The 16,596-nt window shown below is 39.6% G+C and overlaps 1 protein-coding gene across 1 annotated transcript in view; it reads left to right on the top strand.

The window, feature by feature from the left end:
- PKHD1 (PKHD1 ciliary IPT domain containing fibrocystin/polyductin) overlaps window positions 1-16,596 on the top strand; it is a 595,384-nt gene that overhangs the window by 222,324 nt on the left and 356,464 nt on the right. Inside the window, exons 37-40 of the mRNA XM_003404439.3 lie at window positions 2,856-3,066; window positions 4,611-4,768; window positions 7,182-7,373; window positions 12,950-13,075. Coding sequence (XP_003404487.2) covers window positions 2,856-3,066; window positions 4,611-4,768; window positions 7,182-7,373; window positions 12,950-13,075 — 687 coding nt within the window. The remainder of the gene's footprint in view (window positions 1-2,855; window positions 3,067-4,610; window positions 4,769-7,181; window positions 7,374-12,949; window positions 13,076-16,596) is intronic.

Genomic DNA, 16,596 nt, shown 5'->3' with positions numbered 1-16,596 from the left:
GTGTTTTGTTCTGTTGTACGTGGGATAGCTATGAGTCAGAACTGACTTGATGGCACCTAACAACAACAAGAACATTATTTATTTACTTGGTATCTGATGGGGCTTCCTAGTGATTTTCCAGAAGACAGTGTTCAAAATAATTAAATCACGTGAATTGAATGCTGATCATATGCCCAGGATTGTGTTAAGAATTGTGACATGTGTAAAGGAAATATAAGACAGTGGCCCTGCATTTAAGTTGCTAAGTGTTGTGGTGGGAAGATAAGATATATATACACTGTAATAACTACAGAATAATTTAGTACTGAAATATATGGTACTGACTGTAGGTTAGATAACTCTAGTTTTCCCAGGACATCCTGAGCCTCCTCAGCCTATGGATATTTCCACATGGTGACCCCATGTGTTACAGAATAGAATTGAGCTCCATAGGGTTTTCTTGGCTGTAATCATTACTGAAGCAGAACACTAGGCCTTTCTTTTGTGGTACTACTGGATGGGTTCAAATTGCCAACATTTCAGTTATTAGTTGAGCACAAATTGTTCGTGCCACCCAGGAACCTCAACAGGACATTGATCTATGTTAATAATTAAAAATGGGTCTCTAAAATTCTCTGTGATTTTGTTTATTCTGACTTCCCTATCATTTATTAAGAATAATTAGTTGAGAAATGTATTTGTTGCTTCTACTCTTGGTTCTTCCATGTGTAGCTTGCTTACTGGCGGTTACATAGTAGGTGTTTATCATATATTGATTGAGTACTGTGATCAATTATTCACAAAGTTTGATAGCATTTTGTCTTTGATAAACATTTTCCTATGCTTGTTAGCTTTTCCGTGCAGACATTCAAGACTGGATCATTGAAATTCACATATATATGCCATACATATAAATAAACTTTATTTCATTTTATTGTTCCCAAAGGTTACAACATACAAACATAGAATAAAATTAAAATTATTTTCTTTTGGGATGATTTATGTCTTAATTTTCACCTGCCCTATAATTAGGAATTTCGAACTCTAATTTTTTTTGAGATAAAATTATTGCCCAAGTGAACTTCAGAAATTATATCATTAACCCAAGGACCTTTCCAAGCCTAGAACAACATTGTTGGTACAAGTGCCTGCACACACACAAATAAATAAAGAGGAAAGTTTAAAATAATTTGAAAATGATTTATTGTCGGCCACCTCTGTAGTTAGCAATTCCAGTCTTATTACTTTACTTCAGTGTAACAAGGGAGGACAGTAACTTGCCATGGGCTAAGGGTAAATTATGGTCTATTGCAAAGGAGGAAGGAAATGTACTAAGAAAAGGGGAAGGAGTTGGGAGTAATCTATGTATTTTCTGAGGTATTGCTTTAGATAATAGTTTGAAAAAACACTTGGCTTTGACTTTTGTTGGAAAAGGCCAGGGTAAGCTGTGAGACAGACTGTCCTCTTCAATCTTTGATAGTTAAGGACTAGCGTGCTTGTGTGGGAGGAACAGATGGAGGCACTTGAGCCTAATACAAACCAAGATACGTAGAGTCACAAGTTCCCTCTGCTTCACCTTAACTTCATAGTCCTATCCTGGCTATACCAAGTTTTAGAGTTGGAATTGAAGCTGGACCAGTGGGTCTGTGCCCAGCATGCAAGAAGCCAAACTCTGAGACGCTGGTCTTGGGAGGAAGAAAGAGTTTATTTTGCAGGCTAGCAAGCGGGAACTCAGAGGTATCGACCTCAGATGGAGTTCCCCAATCTGCCTGAGCAAAGTACAATTTATACTTACACATATTCATTTAGGGGTGGAGGGAAAAGATAGGCAGGATCAGAGGTTTTACCTATTCATGGTTTCTAATGATTATTTATTACGAGGTGGGGCTAAGACTCGGCACAAAGTGGCCAACAGACGAGACACTTTTGAAATGGGCTCAAATACAGTTGATGATGCATTTCCGGTGATTTTGGTTCCTTGGCGTGAGTCTTTTGGTTCCTTGACATAGGTTCTTTTGCGTTATTGAGCATGTGTGGCAGCCCAGGGTTGTTTGTCGGTCATCGTGGTCTGCTCTGCGCATGTCAGGCTACTCTGAGCCAGTTAGATCTGGACTCTTCAGGGCTCTCTAGAGGGTCTGAAAAACAACTTAGAGGAAGCGAGTGAGGTGGTGGTGGGGGGGTGGTGACTGGGAGTGGCCTGATATTTGATGGAATACTAATAAATTAGGTATCTTCAGTGTCTTGAGCCTCCAGAGTCCCCTAACAAAAAGGATCATTTAATACACCAAGATTTAGAACATCCATTTTAAGGTGATTTTGGTTTTCTACTCTATTGACACTTTGTGAAGTAAATTGAAGTCTTCAGATTGGAAATTAGTTATGGACTTCTACATCAGAGAGTCAAGTAATTATTTGTTTTTATTTGAAATAAGGAAAAGATGGAAAAAAATCATCCTCAAAACAGAGTGATGTAGGGAAGGAACAGATAAGACTAGAATACATTGAAGGTCTATTATGTGGCAAGGTCCAAGCTAGATATTTCATAGATTTTTTTTCATTTAATCTCTTACACTCCTATAAAGTAAGAGATCGCTACTTTTACTTTGTAACTGAGGAAGCTGAAGCCCACCCTGAAGTATATTACCCAAGGTTGCATGGTTAGAATATGGCAAAACTGGGATTTTTACACTTTACCCCTTTACCCTGGATTATTTGTCTTGTCACCATGTTACAAATGAGAAAACTAACATTCAAAAAAGTGAATCCTGAAGCTTGTTTTCCCAGGTTCTTCTTTCACAGGCTTCTTGGCTGAATAGCGTTATACTCTTACTAGTCATTAAAATGTCTAAAGGGAAGTTTTCCTTGGGCTACTTTAGGTCGGCTACCAGAAGTAATGGTCACCCATCTTCGAGCAGCTGCCCATGCCTGGGACACAGTGCTGGCTCTAGAAGATGCTGTGGACTGGCACCCTGGCGATGAAGTTGTCATCATCAGTGGTATAGGTGTCGAAGGTGCCAAACCAATGGAAGAGATTGTCATTGTGGAAACTGTGCACAATGCAGACCTCCATCTTCGGTCACCCTTGAGGTACTGAGCTGTCAGCTTGGCTAAGTGTTGATAGAAAAAGATGAGACCTTAGGTGTGTTAAGAGTCTGGATATTTACTGGTCTTTCAAGATATATTTTTATATTAAATAATGTTAGACTTTTTAAAGTTATGGTAAATACATATGTAATTCCACAGCCTTCACATGTACAGTTCAATGACATTAATTATGTTCATCATGCTGTTCAACCATCATCATTAACCATTCCCAATTTTTTTCATCACCCTTAAGAGAAGCTCAGTGCCCCTTAAGCATTGTGTCTTCCTTCCTGCCCCCCTGCTGCCCACTTCTGGTAACCACTGATAAACTGACCACTGTATACTTGCCTATTCTAGGTATTTTATATATAAGTGGAATCGTACAGTATTTGTTCTTTTGTGACTGAGTTATTTCACTCAACCTAGTATTTTCAATGTTGTAGCATGTATCAAGATTTCGTTTCTTTTTATTGCTAATATTCCATTGTATGTATGTACTACATTTTGTTTATCCATTTATCTGATAGAAACTTGGGTTGTTTCCACCTTTTGGCTATTGTGAATATTGCTGCAACAGGCCTTCATAGATACTTGATAGATTTTATCTCATTTAATCTCTTACACCTCTATAAGAGATTGCTACTTTTGCTTTGTCACTGAGGAAGCTGAAGCCCAGTGCATAAGTATCTGTTTGCATTCTTGCTTTTAATTATTTTTGTAGCTGTCTTTGTCATCTAGTGCTGCTGTAACAGAAATAGTACAAGTGGATGGTTTTAACAAACAGAGGTTTATTCTCTCACAGTCTAGTAGGCTAGAAGTCCAAATTCAGGACACCAACTCCAGGAGAAGGCGTTCTCTGCCTGCTCTGGAGAAAGGTCCTTGTCATCAGTCTTCCCCTGGTCTACGAGCTTCTCTGCTCAGGAACCCTGGGTGCAAAGGACTCATTTTGCTCTTGGCATTGCTTTCTTGGTGATATGAGGTCCCCCTGTCTCTCTGCTCACTTCTGTCTTTTATGTCTCAAAAAAGATTGGCTGAAGACACAATCCAATCTTGTAGATTTAGTCCTGCCTTGTTAACATAACTGCCACTAATCCCATCTCATCAGCATCATAGAGATAAGATTTACAACACATAGGAAAATCACATCAGATGTCAAAATGGTGAACAGTCACACAATACTGGGAATCATGGCCCAGCCAAGTTGACAGATATTTTGGGGGGACATAATTCCATCCATGACAGTAGCTCTAGACATTTTGATAAGAAAATCACAAAACATGAAACATTTTTAAGATTTGGACTTCTTAAATAAGTTTCTCTTATAAGACCTTGGACCTTCATCCTTCTTCTAGCACCTGGTCAGTGTAATAATCCACACAGTTCCTGATTTTCACATACTCATACCCATTGTTTGCTCTTTTGTATTCGAGTTTCAAAAGATAAAGTTCCTCAAACAAACAATCACACTAATCTAGTGCCTTACTATTCCTAATAAGATTAACAGTGTGGTGTTTTCAGATATGACTTTCCCCTTTTCTCTTTTTCAGATATTCTTATGACTACACAGAGAATTGGGTGGCTGGAGAGCACCTTGTTTTCAAGGCCACAGTGGCCTTGCTCAGCAGGAGTATTACCATTCAAGGAAATCTCACTGAGGAGAGAATGAGACACCTTGCTTCATGCCAGGGGACCAGTGTTTCAGAAGGTAGAGAAATATTTTACCGGGAAATCCGATGAGTGAACTAGATTGTTCTTGTTGTCAGGTGATTTGTGGCATTACTATGCTTGACCTTCTTCAAAACAGAATAAACCCTTAACTTTTGCATGCCCGTAATAATCTATGGTTTTCAGAATACTCTTGGTAAGTAAGTTGCCATTTGATTTTCTCCCACCTTCCCCCAGCATTTTGAAATATATAGACAAAAGTGTTCATTTTGTAAAGCACTTACTTCTCTGGGGGAAATTTCCCCTTAAAGTATTAAATTTGCGGACTTTCAAGAGAAATTTGGATTCTGTCGAATTAAACTCCCTGGGTGTAATGAAGTCTGAACTCTGTTGCCAGGCCCCTTCTAATCTTCTCAAGAAAACCGTAACACCAAAGTTATGCGCTCAGCAGCACATTCTTACTGATAAGACTTGTAGGACTCTCTGGCTCCCTCCTTTTTCTTTCTTTCTTTTTTTTCTCCCAGTTTGTTTTCTGAGCGAACTACCACATACTTTAGGTAAGTGGTCAAAAAAAGTCCATTTATCTTCTAGTAGAATAAGAATAACAGGCACTGAATCACATTGATGTGCCTATTAAACATCTATTTCAGGGATGGTTAGTTTAGTAGGTTATGTTTTGGTTTCCCAGCCTTTAGATTATGAGGCTTTCACACGTTGTGAAGACATCATTTGTCAACTTTGGTCCAGGATGATGTGGGTGTCAAGGATGACTCCCAGGCACGAGCTCTCGATGGATGATGAGGCTGTTTACTGAGATGGGAAGAGCATAAGGTTTTGGCGTAGGAGGGTGAAGATCATGAGTTCACTTTTGTACATGTTAAGACTGAGATACCAGGTCAGTTATCTAGTTAAAGATGTCCAGTAGTGTCTGGAGCCCAGAAGAAATGTTAGGGTTAAAGATTTGGGACATGTCTGCATATAGGTACATGTGGCTATAATTTGGGGATACGGTTGGGTGTGGAGAGTTGTTAGTAGTGAGAGGCACCTTGACCCCCACTTTCATTACCCAGTCATCACGAACATGTCATTCTTTACAAAATGTTTGGGAGACGCTGGGTTAGAATCCAGTGACTGTCAGACTTTAACGATCTGCCGAATCAGGAACTGCTATCTATTCAGACACTTCTGGTGATTTGTCATAACGGTGGCTCTCAGATCACATGTTGTGAAACATTGTGTTTAGTCCTGCTGTGAGACCATGCTTTTAGGTTTGCACCATTGTGAATCAGCTAGCTCCTAACAGAAAAAGAGAAAACCCTTAATTTCACCACAACGCTTAAGTGTTACTATAAAAATCTCAAAATAAAACTAAATTCATAGACCTTAATTAAAAAATAATATGTTCCTCACCCCTTCTTTGTGTGGTGCTGACTGGGGGAGTTAGGCAGCTAAATCAAACAAGAAGAATCATGATCACTCAAAATTATTATGGATTGAGAATATAAGTCATCAGAATTGTGATAAAGCATACACATAGAAAACATCTCTTTATTCGCCTCTTACTGCATTAATTCCCTGGGCATTATCAAACAAATGGACTCTGAAATTTACTGTGGATTATTTGGGAGTGATACATCATTTCGTATTACTGGCACTTCTTTGCTTCATTAGCATGGACAATGAAGAATCAATTCAGGAGATGATTTCTTCTCTAATCTGAGACTGGTTCACACCATCAAAATGCCACGTGTCAACAAAAAGTGGCCTGGGTCTTGAAGTCACAACACTTTGTAGTAATAGTAGTGGTGGATGTTAACATTTACATGGTCTAGTGTCTTCTTGTCATCACAGAACTCACCCCAAGATGAGCTGGCAGCAAGACTCGATCAGAAGGTGTTGCTCCGGAGGGTTGGTCAGTTATTTCTCTGGAGCTCCTTGCTGTTTCTACAGTGGCATTATTGCTAAGCCCTCAAACATAAAGTAGCAAAGTAAAGGGGAAGCCCCACTGGACAGCTTCAGACTAAAAAGTGCTGTGATTACAGCACCTTGTGCTCACATTTTTTCCTTACAATTATCCACCCCAGAGGTCATTTTGTTTTTTTTTTTAGAGGTCATTTTATTGCACACTCCCTCCAGGGGATCTTTTTGGGTTGAAATAAGCATCTATTTAGCTTGGGCTTGTGGATTATAGTCTGCCTCTTTGTGACAGTAAATTAAGGTGATTGATTTGGGGGTTTCTGGAAATAATAGAGTGAAGGCAACATGTCCTAGTTATTGGATCTTTTAATTAATAATCTACAGAGGATAATCAAAGTGAAAGGGAAGTAAATTATTCAATAAAATAAACAATTATGGTTTGTTCTTTGTGCTGGCAGTGCTTTTCAAACTGGGAGATTTGTCTAGAAGCCTGTTGGACATGCTTCAGGTCCCTTTGACATCATTCTGTGTTTCAGGTAATTCACAGGACTGTTTGTATTCCAAGAGTGAGAAGATGCTGGGATCCAGGGACCTGGGGGCCAGAGTCATCATCCAGTCCTTCTCAGAGGAACCCAGCCAGGTCCAGCTGAAGGGAGTACAGTTCCGGTACTTGGGACGAGCCTTCCAGAAGCATCTGAGCTCATTGACTCTGGTGGGGGCTATGAAAAGTAAGGGAGTCCAGGCCTATGACTTACTTTTCTTTCCTCTCTTCTCCCATGTTCAAGGCACACATGCAGGGGACTGTGATATGGGATATGAGGGATTCAGAGATGGATAGTTGTTTATTTTAAAGATGTTTATACTGCAGTTCAGTTGTTCTGAAACTTCAAGTTACCAGTTGCCTTTGAGTCAACTCCAACTCATGGCAACCCTATTTGTGTCAGAGTAGAACTGTGTTCCATAGAGTTTTCAGTGGCTGATTTTTCAGAAGTATATTACCAGGTCTTTCTTCCAAGGCAACTTTGGGTAAATTCAAACCTCCAACCTTTCAGTTAGTAGCCAAACTCATTAACTGTTTGTACCACCCAGGGACTCCTATCAAATAGTGTTATTGTTGTTGTTAGGTTCCGAATCACAGCAACCCTATGCACAACAAAACACTACCCAGCCCTGCACCATCCTCTCAATCATTGCTGTGTTTTAGCCCATTGTTGCAGCCACTGTATCAATCCATCTCGTTGAAGGTCTTCCTCTTTTTTGCTGACCCTCTGCGAAGCATGATGTCCTTCTCCAGTGACTGGTTCCTCCTGATAACATGTCCAAAGCACGAGAGAAGTCTCACCATCCTCGCTTCTAAGGAGCATTCTGCATTCTGGCTGTACTTCTCTCAAGACAGATTTTTTCTTCCGGCAGTCCATAGTATATTCAGTATTCTTAACCAACATCACGATTCAAATGCATCAATTCTTTTTTGGTCTTCCTTATTCACATTGTTGAGCTTTTGCATGATATGAGGCGATTGAAATTTCCATGGCTTGGGTCAGGTGCACCTTAGTCCTCAAAGTGTTACCTTGGTTTTTTAAAAGGCTTTTGTGTCCATGGGTGTTGATTGTGGATCCAAGTGAAATGAAATCCTTGACAACTTCTGTCTTTTCTCTGTTTATCATAATGTTGCTTGTTGGTACAGTTGTGAGGATTTTTGTTTTCCCTTATGTTGAGGTGTAATCCATACTGAAGGCTGTGGTCTTTGATCTTCATCAGGAAGTGCTTCAAATTCTCTTCACTTTCAGCAAGCAAGCTTGTGTTATCTGCGTATCAAAGGTTGTTAATGAGTCTTCCTCCAATCTTGATGCCCCGTTCTTCTTCATATAGTCCAGCTTCTTGGATTATTTTCTTAACAGACAGATTGAATAAGTATGGCGAAAGGGTATAATGCGGACACAACTTTCCTGACTTTAACCTATGCAGTATCCTCTTGTTCTGTTTGAACAACTGCCTCTTGGCTATAATGTGCCTAAAAGAATCACTTGTGGAGCTTATTAAAATTCAGAGTTAGAGACCCTGCTCTGAAAAATTCTGGTCTAAGATGGGCCTAGAAATCTCAGGTTTTAGCAAATAAACCTTCTGATTTTAAAGCAGGTAGTCCAGGGAGTACACTTTGAGAAACATTGCTATAGGTACAGCTTGAATCCTGCTTCTACCATTTACTAGCTTTGTGATTATAGGCAAGCTGACATTGAATAGTATAGATAATTAGTGCTGTGGTAATTCAGGCCTAGCAGAAAGCACTTCTGTGTGAAGCTGTCCTAAATCAGAGGAATATTCTGCCAGGGAAAATGGAAATAATGGGCTGAGACCTAGATGCTTTTCCTGGGAACATGGAGCAGGTAGAGTGTGCAAATTGTGACCAGAGCTGAAGATGTGGGAGGGAAGCAGGAAACATCAGATCCAGGGGAGAACCAGAAGTAACCAAACCTGTTGTTAAGTTGATTCTGACTTATGGCGACCCCATGTATTAGAGAGTAGAAATGCTCCTTAGGTTTTTTTGTTTTTTTACAGAGGCCTTTCTTGCATAGCACTGCTACGTGGGTTTGAATTGCCAACCTTTTAGTTGGTAGTTGAGCACCAACTGTTTGTGCCATCCAGGGACCTCCAGAAGAGTACAACTAGGTGAAAAACAAGATCAGGACCAGAAGGAAAAGATATGACCAGCTGCAGTAATAAAGGTTCTGAAACCAAAGTTGAAGGGAAGGAAGATCCAGGGTAAAAACCCAATACCAGAATATGATATGCAAAGAGTCACAGAATTGGGGTACAGGTGCTAAGTAGTGGGGACAGCCGCTCCATTTGTGAATTACCCTCAGCCACCTCCGACACCCACACATTCTAGCTTTGCTTCCCTTTTGTTGTTGTTAGGTGCTGTGGCATCAATTTCGACTCATAGTGACCTCATATGACGACAGAGTAGAACTGCCCTTAGGGTTTTCTTCCTTATTCATTGTCCAGCTTTTACATGTACATGGGGTGTCTGAAAATATCATGGCTTGGGTTAGGCTCATCTTAGTCCTTAAAGTGACATCTTTACTTTTTAACACTTTAAAGAGGTCTCTTGTAGCAGATTTGCCCAGTGCAACATGTCATTTCATTTCCTGACTGCTGCTCCCATGGGCAAACCCGTTGCCGTGGAGTCAGTTCTGACTCAGTGACCCTATAGGACAGAATAGAACTTCCGCATAGGATTTCCAAGGAGTGACTGATGGATTTGAACTGCTTTAGTTGTGTATGCAAGTAAAATGAAATCTTCGACGATTTCAATCTTTTCTCCATTTATCATGATGTTGCTTATTGGTCCAGTTGTGAGGATTTTTGTTTCCTTTAAGCTGAGGTGTAATCCATACTGAAGGCTGTAGTCTTTGATCTTTATCATTATGTGCTTCAAGTCCTCTTCACTTTCTGTAAGCAAGCTTGTGTATTTGCATGTCGCAGGTTGTTAATGAGTCTTCCAACAATCCTGATGCTGTCGTGGGGGTTGAGGGTAGGTAGGCATTCATATGAGTTATTGATTGAACATAATCAGAACCCTCCCTTGCTCAGAATTTTCATTTAATCCACCACCCCCACCTCTGCTTCAACCAGAGTGGCTATAGTTTTACCTATTTTTATATATATTAAATGTTGTTTGAAGAAAGGATTCACTGCTTTATAAAAAAGATTGAAAATCAACACTGAATTAATAACATTTTCCCTTGTAGGTATCTGTTGGAATGCAGGCATGTTTCCTGGGAAGGGTAACATATTAACTCAGAGATTAGAAACTTCTGACATGCTGGCCAAAGAATCAGGTTCCTTTTGCTGTTTAGTGCCCTAAAGGCTCTCTTACCTTGTGGGCCAATTGCCTCCAGCTGCTAGAGTTAGAGGCACATTGAAATCTTTGCAAGCTGCTTTTAAAGGCTTACTGGATACCCACACTTCACACATTAATAGCTATTAAGCACTTCAGTACTCATAGGTTGTTCAGATGAATAAGCACATCATAATAAACCAAAAAACCAAACCCGTTGCCGTTGAGTCAATTCCAACTCACAGGGACCCTATATATTATATTGGAGATCTGGAGTCAGGAAAAGTCTGTAGCAGATAGTGTTCCCTGTAGAAGTGTACATGGATGGGTTCCCTTATTGAGGTGGATCCTTGGTTAGTAATGTGAGGTCACAGGTACTAGAGGACCTGAAATGGGAGAAATGTGGAGGCCCACTACCTATGATGACCTTATATTTGAGAATTTTCTGGATAGTCCCAACTTTATAGAAGTTAAATTATTACGTAAACCAAAGAAGTTTTTCCAATAGCCCCTAAATTTGACATTCATATAGTATCTCTTTCATTCTCTGGAAATAATACAAAACTCCCTTTTCAGCGTTTAATTATCCAAATAATAATTTTTTGTTATATTAATTTCTGTTTTCTCCATCAGACTGAAGATACAGAAGTGCAGAGTTCACTTATTCATCGTTTTATCCCCAGCACAATGCATACTGCCTTAAACATACAGTTGATACTAAGTCAATATTTATTCATTCACTGGTCTAGACTTCATAACATGATTTGGGGATCATAAAATGTGCCTGTGGAGCTAGCGTAATGATTTTCCTAAATGTCATTTCCTTTTAGCGTAGTACAGGATTCTTTAGCTTATAAATTTACTATAATCAAATGTGAGAGCCAGCTTCTTCAGGTCAACCCACGACTTCGCTTGCAATGTGGAATTAGAATCTCTAGGTGTCTTGGGTCAGAAATATTGTTGCCTGACAAGTTAGAAATATTAATTCACAGCTCAAGAAATAATGACCACATCTGCTCATGCCAGATACAGTTTTCAAAGATCACGGTTGGCCCGTGAGCAGTACCCTTCATGTTGTCCTTAAATTCTCACTAGCTGCTCTCTGCCTTATTGTGATGAAAGCTGGTGCCAAAGATGGCAGCCAATAGTAAATCTTGGTAGAGATGTACGCTTTTCTGTGGCTTGGCCATATTCTCACATTCTCAGATAGTTTTATTTTTTAACACTTGGCCCATGGATTACACTTTGCTTAACTCACTGGTGTCTTTGAGGCTCGTTGATTTTCTTGATTCGATTGCTGCTTCTAGTTCTTTGTCTCCCGAGTCTCATTATGGTGTGAGGGATGCTTTTAGCTGTAGTATAGCTTGCTTTAGATCTGATAAACAAAACCTAAGGAATCTTTGTGATCCACTTTTATAAGGTCCCTAAACAAAACAAAACAGACCCACTGCTGTTGAGTGAATTCTGACTCACGGGGACACTACAGGACAAAGTAAAACTGCCCTATATCATTTCTAAGGCTGTAAATCTTTATAGAAGCAGACTGCCATATCTTTCTTCCACAGAGCTGCTGGAGAGTTTGAACTGCCAACTGTTTGGTTAGCAGCTAGGCACTTTAACCACTGTGCCACTAGGGCTTCCTAGAAGTTCCCTAGGTAGCATAAATGGTTTGTGCTTCACTACTAACCTAAGTGGTTTAAACCCACCAGTGGTACCAAGGAGGAAAGGCCTAGCAATCTGCTATGGTAAAGATTACAACCAAGAAAACCCTGTTTACCAAAGGACTAATGGACCATATGAACCACAGGCTTTACTAACCTAAGCCCAGAACAACTAGATGGTCCCCAGCTACCACCACTGACCACTGTGATGGGGATCACAATAGAGAGTCCCAGACAGAGTGAGAGAAAAATGTAGAACAAAATTCAAATTCACAAGAAAAGATCAGACTTACTGGTCTGACAGACTGGAGGAAGCCCTGACACTATGGCTCCCCGAACATCCTGCTAACTCAGAACTGAAGCTACTCCTGAAGTTCACCTTTCAGCCAAAGATTAAACAGGCCTATAAAACAAACAATAACACATGTGAGGAACGTGCTTCTTAGTTCAATCAAGTATATGAGACCAAATGGGCAACATGTGCCCAAAAACAAAGCTGAGAAGGCAGGAAGGCACATACTGGACAAATGTACATGGAGAACGGAGGGTGGTAAGGGGGAGAGTGCTGACACATTGTGAGGATTACAACCAGTGTCACAAAACAATTTGTGTATAAATTTTTGAATGAAAAACTAATTTGTGTTGTACATTTTCACCTAAAACACAATAACATTTTAAAAAAGAAAACCTTACTGAGCAAAATTCTACTATGACACACATGGGGCCGCCATGAGTTGGAATAGACTCAGTGGAAACGTGTAGTAGCAGTAATGTAATTCTTACCTTACTGTTTCCTATGCAGATTCCTATGTACAGGGCTGTTCAGTGTGGAACTCCTTCAGCAGAGGCCTCAGCATGTGTGGGACCTTGGGCTTGAAAGTGGACAGTAATGTATTCTACAATATTTTAGGCCATGCACTGATGGTGGGTAAGTGGAACGAATTTGTTTAATTTTGGAATTCTTGATTAGGACATGTAGTTTTTCAAAAGGAATTAACTTAAAATTTTGAACTCCTTATTTATAAAAACTTGGCCTCTGATCATTGGAAATAGGCCATACTTCAAAATTCTAAATTTAAATTTAGTTGTCACTTGTTGGCTTACTAAACTTAACTAAATAGGAAACTGATCTTATAAAGGTGACATTTTAGTTCAAGTTAATAAATATATAATGGGTAGGTTTTAAAATTTACTGCCAGCAATTTTCACAATAAATTCAAAGTCACATAAGTATGTCTTTTATAGTCTCACAGATTGTAAAACCTGGATGTTAATCAAGGATTTAAAAATCTCCATTTTTGTTCCTAACTGCTCTAGCGGTTTGCTGAAGAAGTCCGCATTTCAGAGTCTCCTAACTGGTCACATGTGTCTACTCTTGCCTCCTACGGTTCATTCCATATTTAAAAAAAAAAAAATCTAACATTATCCTTAAAAACCTCACATTCCATCATCTCATTCCTCTCCTTAAAACTCTTTATCAGTTTCTTAATACCATTAAAAATTCTACACCTGGCTGAGAAGACCCTCCTCGGTGATCTGACCTCTGTTTACCTTTGCAAACTTGTTTTGCTCTTTTTCTTCTCCCTCTAAGGAGCTCTGGTGCCGTGGTGGTTAAGAACTCGGCTGCTAAGGAATTGACTTGACCGCAGTGGGTTTTTCTTCTTTTTTTTTTTCCTCTCCCTCTGTACTCTAGTGACACTAGAGTACTCTTTAGTATAAAAAAAAAATTTTAGTATATTTTAGTTTAATTCTTTCAGTGGGCCATAGTTTTTCCTGCCTCAGGGCCTTTGCACAGTTTTTTCCTCTGTTCATACTATTCATCGTTCTCCTAAAAACCAAACTAAACCCATCGCCATCGAGTTGATTCCGATTCCTCGCTCTCCACCAGTCTCCTGGTCAAGTCCCTGTGTTTTAGCCCTTTTAACGCCAATTAGCACATGTCGATTTAATATTATATGACATGTTTGTGATCATCTGTCTAATATCTTTTTTTTTAAACCAAGGACAATATATCCTCAGTGCTTAACACATTAACAAAGTGCATTATAGCTATCTTTGTTGAAAAAACTGAATGAGTTAATAAACAAAGGATCTCTGTAATCTGAATACAAAAGCAAAGTAGAGGTTTTCACTGAAAGTAAGAATAAACTGTTAAATAATTTTATATTTAAATCAATTCCATGATTTGTTTTACTTGAGAATGATCTGTCTGTTGCTGGAAAAACTTACCATTAACTTTATATGGAAAGGGAAGAAGCCCTGGATGAGTAAAGCACTATTGAAGAAGAAGAATAAAGTAGGAGAACTTGTACTACCTGACCTCAGAACCTGCTATACAGCTACAGTAGTCAAAACAACCTGGTACTGGTACAATGACAGATACATTGACCACTGGAACAGATTTGAGAACCCAGATATAAATCCATCTACCTATGGTCACCTGATCTTTGACAAGGGCCCAAAGTCCATCAAATGGGAAAAAGACAGTCTTTTTAACAAATGGTGCTGGCAAAACTGGTTGTCCATCTGCAGAAAAATGAAACAGGACCCATACCTTACACCATATACAAAAACTAACTCAAAATGTATCAAAGACCTAAATATAAAGCCAAAAACCATGAAGTTCATAGAAGAAAAAGTAGGATAAATGCTAGAGGCCCTTACACATGGCATTAACAGGATAAAACCACAACCAACAACACACAAGCTCTAGAGGATAAGCTAATATGCTTATCAAAAGACTTCATCAAAAGAGTAAAAAGAGAGTCTACAGACTGGGAAAAAAATTTTGGCTATTACAAATCAGACAAAGGTCTAATCTCTAAAATCTGCTAGAAAATCCAACACCTCCACAACAAAAATACAAATAATACAATTAAAAAATGAGCAAAGGAAATGAACAGATGCTTCACCAAAGAAGATATTCAAGCGGCTAACAGACGCATGAGGAAATGCTCATGATCACTAGCCATTAACCATAACCATAACCCATTGTCATCGAGTCAATTCTAACTCATAGTGACCCTATAGGACAGAGTAGAACTGCCACATACAGTTTTCAAGGAGTGCCTGCTGGATTTGAACTGCTGACCTTTTGATTAGAAGCCATAGCCCTTAACCATTATGCCACCAGGGTTTAAGAAATGCAAATCAAAACCACAACGAGATACCATGTCACCCCGGCATTACTGGCATGAATCAATAAAACAGGAAATAACAGATGTTGGCGAGGCTGTGGGGAGATTGGAACTCTTATGCACTGCTGGTGGGAATGCCAAATGATACAACTATTTTGGAAAACAATATGGTGCTTCCTTACAAAGCTAGAAATAGATATACCATATGATCCAGCAATCCCACTCCTAGAAATATATCCTAGAGAAATAAGAGTCATCACACGGACAGACATATGCACACCCATGTTCATTGGTGCATTGTTCACAATAGTAAAAAAGATGGAAACAACCTAGATACCCATCAACAGATGATGGGTAAACAAACTGTGTTACGTACACACAATGGAGTATTATGCAACGATAAAGGACAAAGATGAACCTGTGAAGCATCTTATAACATGTATCCATCTGAAGGATATTATGCTGAGTGAAATAAGTCAATCACAAAAGGACAAATACTGTATGAGACCACTACTGTAAATACTCATGAAAAGGTTTACATACAAAAAGAAACAATGTTTGATGATTATGAGGGAGGAGAGGAGTGGGGATGGAAAAACAATTAATAGAGAATAGATAAGTGGGAACTGCGGTTAAGGGTAAGACACTACACGATACTGGGGAAGCCAGCACAACTTGTACAAGGCAAAGTTGTGATAACTCCATAGACACATCCAAGCTCCCTGAGGGACCGAATTGCTGGGCCAAGGGGTGTGGGGACCATTATCTCAGGGAAGATCTAGTTCAGTTGGCATAACATAGTTTATAAAGAATATGTTCTACATTCTACTGTGGTGAGTAGCGTCTGGGGCCATAAAAGCCATCTAGGATACTCGACTGGTCTCACCCCTTCAGGAGCAAGGAAGAATGAAGAAAACTAAAGATACAAGGGAAATATTAGTCCAAAGGACTAATGGACCACATCTATCACGGCCTCCACTAGACTGAGTCCAGAACAATGAGATGGTGCCCAGCTACCACCACTGGTCAACTTCTCTTTCAGGGATCACAATAGAGGGTCCTGGACAGAGCTGGAGAAAAATGTAGAACAAAATTCTAACTCAAAAAGAAAGACTAGACTTGCTGGCCTGACACAGACTGGAGAAACCCTGAGAGTATGACCCCTGAACACCCTTTCAGCTCAGTAATGAGGTCACTCCTGAGGTTCACTCCTCAGCCAAAGATGAAATAGGCTCATAGAACAAAACAAGACTAAAAGGGTGCACCAACCCTGGGACAGGCACTGGAAGGCAGGAAGGAACAGGAAAGCTGG

The sequence above is a fragment of the Loxodonta africana genome, chromosome 1 (assembly GCF_030014295.1).
Source record: "Loxodonta africana isolate mLoxAfr1 chromosome 1, mLoxAfr1.hap2, whole genome shotgun sequence".
Classification (NCBI taxonomy): Eukaryota; Metazoa; Chordata; class Mammalia; order Proboscidea; family Elephantidae; genus Loxodonta; species Loxodonta africana.
The sequence above is the reverse complement of the archived record's forward strand: the minus strand, read 5'-3'. Positions and strand labels throughout refer to the sequence as shown.